Source organism: Drosophila ficusphila, unplaced genomic scaffold (genome assembly GCF_018152265.1).
Source record: "Drosophila ficusphila isolate 14025-0441.05 unplaced genomic scaffold, ASM1815226v1 contig_791, whole genome shotgun sequence".
NCBI lineage: Eukaryota > Metazoa > Arthropoda > Insecta > Diptera > Drosophilidae > Drosophila > Drosophila ficusphila.
In genome coordinates, this window is record NW_025064737.1 from 2,093,280 (window position 1) to 2,104,209 (window position 10,930).

Below are 10,930 nucleotides of genomic sequence, written 5' to 3' on the forward strand. Positions count from 1 at the left end.
GAAATCTGAAAATAGCAAAGCCCTGAAGTTGGGGCCGTTGTGAAAAATGCTGAAGCTAGTGCAATACATAGCCGGCCGGGTGGGCGGCGCCACGCCCAGGCCGGCCGCCTGCAGCTTGGGCAACTTGCTATTGATTTCCCCGAGCCCCGAGAAATGTATAACGCAACGTCGCCATTTTCTTTTCTCCACCAGCGGCACTTTCGCTTCTTCGCTCTGCAACGAACACCGACAACAGTTCCACGGGAGTCTCAGGAATCTGAACCGGGAGATATACCCAGCTTCAGCACTACTATCCAAAAACAGTAGTTTCCAGTCGCAGCGGGCGTTTCGAGTTAATTCGAAACTAGACGACTCAACAGATTCTCTCCCGAAAGCAGAGCAGCGGACGAGACGGAAGTCGCTTTTTACCGATCCGGACGAGAATTCAGAGGAAATCAAGATTGAAGGAATAATGTGAGTATACAACCCAGTTCTAATTAAATTCCCAGAATTGCTTATGAAACGCGTTGGTTTTTTTCCGCTGTCGCCATTTTATCACCCTTCGTTTTTTTTTTTTTTTCTGTACACCTACGAAGTTGAGTGAGAGGTGATGAGTAATTAGCTGAAGCAGTGGGGAAAGAGAGAAAAACACATGGCTAAATTTTGACAGTCGGTTCGGTTATATTTTTTTCTCTTTTTGTTTGTCCCTCACATCCGCAGGGGAATGGCAAAAGCAACAAGAACGACAGCGCACGTCATAAAAAGAATTTGCCTGATTTGTGAAACGTGTTCTTGCTTCGTTTGCTTTTTTATAGCGTTTTAATTTGTCTGTATGCCCCGAACACGAACACGCGCGCACACACATCGCCAGTTTTTAATGTGTATTTGGTGTATGTGTGTGTATGCCTGTTGACGGCGGCATTTTCGCGTGCTTGTATAACAGTTTCATGTGTGTATAACAGACGGCGGCTGTCACTGGCTAGCGCTGTCCCGCTCACTCGTCACCATGCCATTGTCTCGTGCTCCTTCTCTCGCTCACACGAGGTTTTCTTAGAGATATCGCGATGTTTCTGGCACTCGCAATAATTTATGTTTGGTCTTTGTGGCCCCAACTTTCATTATTCAATGTAGCAGCAAAGCGAACCTTACTGCTAAATAATAATTTGGTTTCGTAAATACACTGCTTAATGTATTGACAATTACTACATACATATCTTACGTTAATCAAATCATTAAAATTTGTATGTATTACTTGTTTTTATTTAGCTCTTTAGATTGGATCTTTCGGGGGTTAAATGAACTTTTCAATATTTCATTCATGTCTACAACCTGTCTTATGATTATTGACCTAGATTACACTTAAATCACTTCCTGGAAATTAACAATTTTTATTTTATTTTTTTTTAATTTACTTATGTATTTATTGGTTGCTTATTCTCGATAACTTAACTGACATTTTTGTGATAAGAATTTTCGTCGCCGAGTCTCACGAAAACTTATCTAAAAATAATTTGCGACTTGCGTTATAAATTTTTTCTGATGTTGACGAAATGTCACAAAAGAAAACAAAATTAAAAATAGGTCAATTTGCATTGTATTTAAAATAAGATGTATAGACGTGAATGTATTTCCACTAGCTATTATTATATCTGTTAATAAGCCTCAGAGAAAAATGCCAACGCTCTGGAGAATGTAATAGTAACCCAGTTCGTGAACTTTCCCATAACATAAACGGACCCATTAGTCTAAAATGTCAAATGACGCCAATTGATTATGATGAGGAGCTCCCCCCTTTTGGCGAGCTCGCGATTCGTCTTTTCGCATGTCAAAAAGCGACAGGTAGACACACAGAAAGTCAGAGGTGCCCTCTGGGGGCTTTTCCCAGCCCCCTCGGGTGTTTACCCCCCTCGAAACTAGGGACAAGACATTTGGCTGTCTCATAAATGTTCAGAGCGCTCCGCTCCGCTAGTTGGGCACAATTGCTAGCGTGCCACAGGCCCTACAAATATACGTTTGGGGCGGGATGGGGTTTCAAATTGACAGAGCAATAGACAAGCCAAAAGGGGGATTGAATCGAGGGTTGGATTTGCATAGTGCACCCCATAGTGCTGCCAACCTGGAGCCACTACATCCAAGTTGAGATCATAAGTATAACCCAAACTCAAAAAAGATCAGATAACCCCTATTTGAGAAACACTCTATTCTTGTCTGTTGATTAGATATTTCAAACCTTTTTTAGTGTTCTTCCAATAAAATTTAAATATTTGAAATACATACCGCGGATATCTGGACTTTCTTTAGACTATAGCCAGATCTGACTAGAAAGTAGCTAAGGCGGCAACTCCACGCCCAAGTTGATTAATGCCGGAGCAATAAACACAGGGCTTTGTACGCGGGGTTGTTTAGTTGAGCAGTTTAGGGCAGGTAAATTGGGGTGGAAGGCTGTGGGTGGGAGTAATAGTAACCCTGCTCGAATTGCATGTTGTTGTCAATCAAATTTGCTTTACTGTTTGTACTATTCGAAATTTATTTAATTTCCCTAACACGCAATTAGTTTTATTTAAGTTTATTGCGGTTGTAGCACAACTCCATGTCAGCTGTTTAGCAGCGTCGAAAGAAATCGTAGAGCGAAGAGTTACCTTCCAAGTCGCCCAGTCGCAGTTGAAATCCAAGTCCCAACTAGCAGACGTCTAAACGGCAGCATGCGAGCAAAGTAAGCCAAGTCACTCGTTTCATTTTCCCCAATTTTCTGCCAAAGAAATACTTAAGAAAAGAAAATGCAGCTGTCAAGGCCGAGCTAAGAAATGCAAGCCATTTAAATATTGTTAAAGTCTTGAAGGTTGATTTGTTCCGAAATATAGAGCAGTGATTACCTTATTATCCGAATTGCTACCAAAAAGTTTTTGGTTTAAGTGAGCAGAGCAATATTCAGATGGATGATAAGAAAGAATTGATTAAACAAATGCACATTGCAGCAGACTTAAAACTATAAGCCATATTCTACTTCACAAGATTGTGGGAAAACAATCAGCAAAATTTGTAGGATATCTATATTATAAATATATTTAACGAGGTTGCACCAACTTATTTAAAAAACAAAAGCTGCACATGTAATTCCACAGAACCTAGAGACCGAAATTCAATAAAAGTTGTTTGCTTTCAAAAAGTAAATTAAAGGCCTTTGACAGTGGACACCAAGTTAGAAATAAGAAGTGGAAGCATTAACAATTTGTTTATTTGTTTACTCCGAACCAACTGCGATACAGAATCGTTTCAGCATACACTAGCTTTTTTTTACGTGAACGAGCAATCTGAGATTGAGATCTGCAAAAACAGAATACTAAACAAAAAAGATAATTAATAAAGTTGTTAAAGCAATTGCTTTATTTTGTACTTCAGTAATGCGAAATATTCTCAGAGCTTGTTTCAAATACGAAATTGCAAAACTGGAAATAAGTTAAATGAACTTCGTTGCATTTAATTACTGCTTTACTAAGCTGCAAGATGACTTCTTTTCTTTAGCGTTCTCCCTATAAACAACTTAAATGAATCTCTAGATATTAACAGATATATTTCTTGTTTTCCAGGGCACCACACGATCGCGACTTTGGTCACAGTGGACGTGGCGGTCGCGGAGGCGATCGAGGCGGCGATGACCGGCGTGGAGGAGGCGGCGGGGGCGGAAATCGCTTTGGAGGCGGAGGTGGCGGTGACTACCACGGCGTGCGAAACGGTCGCATCGAGAAGCGTCGCGATGACCGCGGAGGCGGCAACCGTTTCGGAGGTGGAGGCGGAGGATTCGGAGGCGATCGCAGAGGAGGCGGCGGAGGCGGAAGCCAAGACCTGCCCATGCGCCCGGTCGACTTCTCCAACCTGGCTCCCTTTAAGAAGAACTTCTACCAGGAGCACCCCAACGTAGCGAACCGCACGCCGTACGAGGTGCAGCGGTACCGCGACGAGCAGGAGATCACTGTGCGCGGACAGGCGCCGAACCCCATCCAGGACTTCTCCGAGGTCTACCTGCCCGACTACGTGATGAAGGAGATCCGCCGACAGAACTACAAGGCGCCCACCGCCATCCAGGCGCAGGGCTGGCCCATCGCCATGAGTGGCTCGAACTTCGTGGGCATCGCCAAGACGGGATCCGGCAAGACCCTGGGATACATCCTGCCCGCCATCGTCCACATCAACAACCAGCAGCAGCTGCAGAGGGGCGACGGTCCCATCGCCTTGGTGCTGGCCCCCACTAGGGAGCTGGCCCAGCAGATCCAGCAGGTGGCCACCGAATTCGGTTCCTCGTCGTACGTGCGCAACACCTGCGTCTTCGGCGGTGCCCCGAAGGGCGGCCAAATGCGGGACCTGCAGCGCGGCTGCGAGATCGTCATTGCGACGCCAGGACGCCTTATTGATTTCCTCTCCGCCGGCTCCACGAACCTGAAGCGCTGCACCTACCTGGTGCTGGACGAGGCCGACCGCATGTTGGACATGGGCTTCGAGCCCCAGATCAGGAAGATCGTCTCGCAAATCCGGCCCGATCGTCAGACGCTCATGTGGAGCGCCACCTGGCCCAAGGAGGTCAAGCAGCTGGCCGAGGACTTCTTGGGCAACTACATCCAGATCAACATTGGCTCGCTGGAGCTGTCCGCCAACCACAACATCCGACAGGTGGTGGACGTTTGTGACGAGTTCAGCAAGGAGGAGAAGTAAGTGTTGGCCTTTCCATTCCATGAGTGAAAAAACTGTCACAATCTGTACCTTCAAAGGTCTTTGGGATTTAGTTTTGTAAAGTTGTTTTATAAATGTAAAGATAGCCGTGAAAATAACAGGATTCATTCCCATTAGTAGCTACAGATATTGACTAACACTCATCAGTTACTCAAATCAAGATATAGAAAACTAATTAGTTCCCTTTAATTTACCCAGATTGAAGACCCTGCTGTCTGACATCTATGACACCAGTGAGAGCCCCGGCAAGATCATCATTTTCGTGGAGACGAAGCGGCGCGTGGACAACCTGGTGCGCTTCATCCGCAGCTTCGGCGTCCGCTGTGGAGCGATCCACGGCGACAAGTCGCAATCGGAGCGTGACTTTGTCCTGCGCGAGTTCCGCTCGGGCAAGTCCAACATCCTGGTGGCCACAGACGTGGCTGCCCGCGGACTGGGTAAGTGTGCTCCCACCTCGGTGTGGAATATCTCGTAGTTTGCGGCCAGATGAGCGAATGTTTTGGAGGGGCCTGCTAGCGATAAGGTTACACTTGATAGGGCCATTGCTTACATACAATTACAACAAGATGAAACGCACCTAACCGATCACCCCCATCATCACACACACCCAGCACATGCGAGCAGAAATCCAACCCCGAACCCAACACCCGATTCCCCTAACCGCACCTAGAGATATATCCCGGTATATCGAAACCACATCTAGCGAGCGCGCCAACTCAGAAACAGTTTATTAGACATAAGCCAAATGCCGAAATCGAATAATCAACTTGACTTTTACCCCACCCCTGACCCTGCCCCCCACACACCCACCCGACCCGCCCCGCCCACACCTGAACACCCGACCAAACCCCTGCTAAAAATGTATGAAACGCATATGATATGTATTATGATGCTCCATATGCACTGCGGTGTACCTGGTACACAACTTTTGTCTTTGTGCGTGTCTCTCCTCCTCTTTCTCTCTCTCTCTCTCCCCTCTCTCTCTCTCTCTTTCTTATTTCTTTCTCGTTTACAGAGGCCGATTTTGGTAGTATGATGGCAGGGATAATGAATGAGCGGCGACCACTGCGAACACTCGTGACTTGAGCGACTTTTGCCTGCAACATCAGATCTGTTAAGATATAGATACATGATGACGCCACACCCAGTGTGTGGTACTATTGCGCAAAAGGACCGATGAAAGTTCTCAGATTCAGGCGGTCGAGTGACACGAATATCGAATATCCCCAACATCATGCATCATATGTGGCCTCTGCAGTCCCCGACTTTTTGTTGAGAAAGAATGATATGATATGAGATGAAATGATATGATACGTTTTTGCGACCAAGACTACCACCACCAACCAAACAAAACAAAACAAACAACCAATCAACCAGAGATCCAACAACAACAACAACTGAACCGAGCCATCAGAGAGCCGGCTTTTTCCTCAGCAGTGGAAGGCGGAAGGCGGCGTGCAAAGTATAGCTGGGTTTGGCCTGGCCCTTGAGAACGCACAAGAATTGGACATGCACCAAGTCAGTCGACAGCAACAGCAAAAGCACATTGACACCACCAACCAACCACCACCCACACCACATACACACTCCTCCCGAGAAAGAACACCCGACACTTGCTTTAAGCGCTGCTGAGCCAGTAAAAGGACTAGACCAGGAGACGATACGAGACACGAGACGCGCAATGTGTGTTTCGCGATGTGTGCTTTCGAGGAGATCCAGACGAAGATGCAGATGCTGCTGCTGAGTGCTGCGTCCTCCCAAAAGATCACCACCAACCAACCACCCACTCACTGCCTGCGTTTGCCGCCGCATCACAAAAACCCACTGCTCCTGGACGAAAAGGCGGCCCGCTTGTTGTTGTTAATCCTCCCAAAAGTTGAAATCTATATATAATGGTCGTGTCTCCTCTCGGTGGTCATCTCCAATATGGTCCATGTGAGAAGAGAGCTTAGTCAGAGGCGCACGCGGCTCAATGCAACAAACTCTCCGCTTCGCCGTGCGATCGAGATCGCTACCTTGTTGTTTCTGGGGAGAGTTTGGACCACGAGCTGCGCGACGCCAATCAGAGATTTTGATTGAGAGAAAATTGAGTGAAACAATTTATAGCACCAAGAAGGTAACGTACATTTTGAAACATTTTCTTTTTTTTCTCTTAAAAACAAAAAACAAACAAACCCACAAAACCAAAACTACCATAGACCTCAATAGTATGCTAACTTTAAAAGCCTAAAAAAAAAACTAAAAAGAAAAGACAAGTGTGTTCAAAGTGTTCAAAACATCTCGGAAAAACGCTAAAAATTGTTGCAAGCGAGTGCGCAGAGCGGAAATTCATTTGGCAATTTGAAAACTGTTAGTCAAATATATATTGCTCCCCCAGATTATTACTAAAAACAGTCGTTAGCTCGAGGCTAATCTGTGTACCTTTTCTTTTCCCCCGGACATCATGTAGACGTGGACGGCATCAAGTATGTCATCAACTTTGACTACCCGCAAAACAGCGAGGACTACATCCATCGCATCGGACGTACAGGACGATCAAACACAAAAGGCACATCCTTCGCCTTCTTCACCAAGAACAATGCCAAGCAGGCCAAGGCGCTGGTCGACGTCCTCAGAGAGGCTAATCAGGTGAGTTAATGGCTTGGAAATTATTTCTGGGTAATCACAAGCTGTAAAAACAGCTGGTAAATTTACAAAGAATAATTTTGTTTGAAATTTGTCATATTAATAAATACATATTTATATTTAACAAATCTCGTATGACCGGAAATGAAATAGTGCTGATATTAGTTTTATGAAAGTAAATGCATTTTTGAATTAACCGCACAGGGAAATGTTAGATTTTTAAATAATTAAAATTTATTGAAAGCTGTTTATTACTGACCGTGAAATTAAATAAAATAAAATCAATAAGTTCTAATGTTTGTCAATTATTCGCCCAGGAAATCAACCCTGCCCTGGAGAATATGGCCCGCAACTCGCGGTACGACGGTGGCGGCGGACGCTCCCGGTACGGAGGCGGCGGCGGTGGCGGTCGCTTCGGCGGCGGCGGCTTCAAGAAGGGCAGCCTGAGCAACGGACGAGGCTTCGGAGGGGGTGGCGGCGGCGGCGGCGAGGGCAGACATTCGCGCTTCGACTAGATCAAGAACAGAAGAGCAGTAATAGAAGCTATAGAAACAGGAGATTTCAGTAGCTAAACTAAACCGCGCTAGGCCCTAAGTTAAATTAAGTTAATAGCCTAAGTTTAAGTTTTCGTACAATTTTCACTGAACCGCTAACGGTTATTCTCAGATTTTAATTCAGACATTTAACTCCAATGGAACACAAAAAACCAAGCTATTTGAACATAGCGACTTTATGTTTAAATGATTTGTAATTTATTTGACGCTGAACCGCAAGGTCGGCCTAGAATCCAATTGAAAACATCAAAAACACTCTTTACTTAAACGCAAAAACCCATTTTCAAATATGATGTGATAATTTCTTAATTTAATGCAACGTATCACTAAACTAAAACACATGGAAACGTAGCGCGAGGAGTTTAATGATGTGGTCGAAGAAAAGAAGGAGGAGGAAGTAAGGATCATTCCCGTTTTGATGACGATGAACAAAGGCTGACGAGCGACCTTTGTTTGATAAATAAATTCTTCAGCTTACTTTTGGAAAATTAACTTTTTGGATACCTTTTATGGCTCAAGAAGAATGTGTAAAGGAAGTGAAATAAAAGGAAAATCACATTAACTACTTTAACACTAAATACAAAGAAAAATCTGTATGTACAAGATGAGAATTTCTCACTTACAATTTAATTTTTCGGAAAAAATAATAAACGTGTGTATGTATACCTACCTACTACAACCTAAACCAACAACAAAGCTGCAGTTTTATGTATTGAATTCAATTAGGGAGTGAGCGCACTGGCGGCTACAAAGGAATTCCATTTTCCATGAAAGGTCCTGGGTGTAAAATAATCGTGATTGCAAAAATATTTGCAGACATCATTAAGTGCGAGACTTGGCCGCTTTTGGCAAAGTGTCAATAGCAGTCCTTTACTCCATTGAAAAGCAAAAGATAAGAAAGCCGTATTTGCTTTGGGGGGCAGTACAAGTGTTGCCAACTGAGCTATTTTGTAGCCATCCTTAATCCTTGATGTGGTTCAAAATTCAACTATTTTGAAGTTAAGTTTTGTATTTCTACAAAAATAAACCACTTAACAAATGAAGTTACAACTTGTTCTTAATTGTATACTTTAGGACATTAACGTTTGACTAACAAATATTTTAAGTTCATGAATTTCTTTTTGCTAAACTAAAGACGAATTCCATAATAAATATTTTGTGAACTACTATCTTACTGTTCATTTTATTGCTACACAAAGAACTGGTCGCATTTTCGAGTTGAAAAAAGTATTTATTGAAAAAATATTTGCTTCTTACCGTTAAAAATTTAAAGTAAGTAATGAGGCCTTCTTATTTATTGGGCAGACAAAATAAACTATATCATCTGAACTCACTTTGCAGCTATTTTTCATCATTCTGGGAATCGATAGTTGGCAACACTGCAGGAAGTAAGTAAGTAGGAACGGACAGCCGCCGTGTCCGTGTCTTCTGACACCACATTTAGACGCAATGAAGCCAATTCACTCTCGGCTTGGCATGCTCCGAGCCTTGGGTCCCACGTCTCCCTCGGTCCATGGCTCCCACTGCTTATGACAAGTTAGTTGGGTTCTTGGGACCAACACCCTCCTCTTACCCGCTTTGCAGGCTGGCCAAAGTTGAGGGCCGCTGCTCCGTGGCGATTTCTGGCGCCCGATAATGACGCTTCTGGGGACGTGAATGTGGTCGGATTGGAGGTCCTGCGATTCGCTGGCTGATGGGACGTCGCGTTCTTGCGGTTGCGGCGGAGCGAAGGAGGAAGTCATTTGTTAAATTGCTTGAATTGGGCAATGCGTTTTGGGAGCGGCAAGGAGTTTTTGGGGCCCTTTGATTGGCGATATGTAAAACTGAGGCAACTTGGTGGAAATTTGTTATCAAGTTTTGAGGCCAAAGTTTGTTCTGGTCAGTGCTGTGTAATTTGGTTTGCCTTTACGCAAATATTGTAATGTCTGAAGTGCTCTCTAAAATAAACGAAAAAAATGGAGAAATATTTAAGCGTTTAAGCAAATGTTATAACCTCTTTTCTTATTTTAAATATTCAATATGCATTATAAACAAGAAAGGAAGGCGAGCCGAAGCTTATATACCCTTGCAGTCATCAATTATGTCTAACAAAATACATAAAGGCTAAACAACATCAAAGCTATGACGATCTTTCTCTTAATTTTCTATAGTTTCGACGATTGTTCATATGAAAATAGTTGTTCGATTTTTATGAAATTTAATTTGAAATTCAAGAGTTCCTAGGGTCTATACTCCAAAAATCATGATTGTCTGATGGAAAACAATTTTTGATCATTTCTAGACCTATCCTATTTTAATAAAATTTAATACGAAATTCAATAGTAGTTAAAAAACACCATCTGGAAGAAATCAAATCGAAATGATCAAAAACAACGGTCAATCTCTCGTGAGGGAGCTCGCCCGTTCCGACTTATATACTGCGTGCAATAACTACACAACTTTTGGGAAAGTTTCAGCAGGATAGCCTTAAAACTGAGAGACTATGACAGACAGACAGACGTAGAGACTTTTTTGATTCAGATCGTGATGCTGATCAAGAATATACATTTATATTTTATGGGGTCTGAGGTGTCTCCTTCATTGCGTTGCAAACTTTTGACTTACATAATAATAACCTTTGCTCTGCAAGGTTATAAAAACTGAAGGGGATTATACTTTTATCATATAAGAACATTTTTTCGTTTTCATTTTTAAATATTCCTTAAGGTAAAAAAACTTTTTTAAAAAAAGATTTCGTGTATTATATTTATTTGAAAAGTAAATTAACCCACGCAAACTGAAATTAATTCGAGTAATTTTTTGATAAGGTTTAGCTGTATATATTTTCAAGCTGGTTAAATTTATCTACAGGTGGAACAATGTTTGGCAGCAACGCACTTATTTGTACTCCAGGAAATTCCTCCTAAACAGAAAGTAAATTCGTTTTCTGTAATCTTTTGTTATAATTTAAGGCTAGGATTAATCCCTTCCCCGCCCAGTGATGATGGCCCCGAGTGGGGCATTAAGCAGCCACACAACATTTACTCCACGCACTCATCGCATTCGCA

At 43.2% G+C, this 10,930-nt stretch overlaps 1 protein-coding gene and 1 long non-coding RNA gene across 3 annotated transcripts; one reads left to right on the top strand and one right to left on the bottom strand.

Moving 5' to 3' along the window:
• The first annotated feature begins 31 nt into the window (after positions 1 to 31).
• Positions 32 to 8,575, top strand: LOC108091792 (ATP-dependent RNA helicase p62). 2 transcript variants are annotated; one of them, XM_017191152.2, is made up of 5 exons: positions 32 to 453; positions 3,567 to 4,682; positions 4,903 to 5,141; positions 7,154 to 7,332; positions 7,647 to 8,575. In XM_017191152.2, exons 1-5 carry the CDS (start codon positions 47 to 49, stop codon positions 7,842 to 7,844), a joined length of 2,139 nt encoding a protein of 712 aa, XP_017046641.1. In that variant the 5' UTR covers positions 32 to 46; the 3' UTR covers positions 7,845 to 8,575. The 2 variants fall into 2 exon arrangements, with proteins under 2 accessions (XP_017046641.1, XP_017046642.1); XM_017191153.2 differs by lacking the exons at positions 7,154 to 7,332; positions 7,647 to 8,575 and adding an exon at positions 5,720 to 6,297 and having other exon boundaries at positions 347 to 453.
• On the bottom strand, positions 7,924 to 9,774 carry LOC108091793. The gene is made up of 2 exons (XR_001771416.1): positions 9,457 to 9,774; positions 7,924 to 9,406 (listed from the first exon to the last, which is right to left on the bottom strand). It is a non-coding gene; the product is annotated as an uncharacterized LOC108091793 (long non-coding RNA).
• Between the last annotated feature and the right edge of the window lie 1,156 nt (positions 9,775 to 10,930).

Coding starts and splice junctions, on each gene's coding strand:
- LOC108091792 (XM_017191152.2), top strand. CDS start 47: ATGCTGAAGCTAGTGCAATACATAGCCGGCCGGGTGGGCGGCGCCACG. Junction 4,683..4,902: donor GAGTTCAGCAAGGAGGAGAA/GTAAGTGTTGGC, acceptor TAATTTACCCAG/ATTGAAGACCCTGCTGTCTG. Junction 7,333..7,646: donor TCCTCAGAGAGGCTAATCAG/GTGAGTTAATGG, acceptor TTATTCGCCCAG/GAAATCAACCCTGCCCTGGA.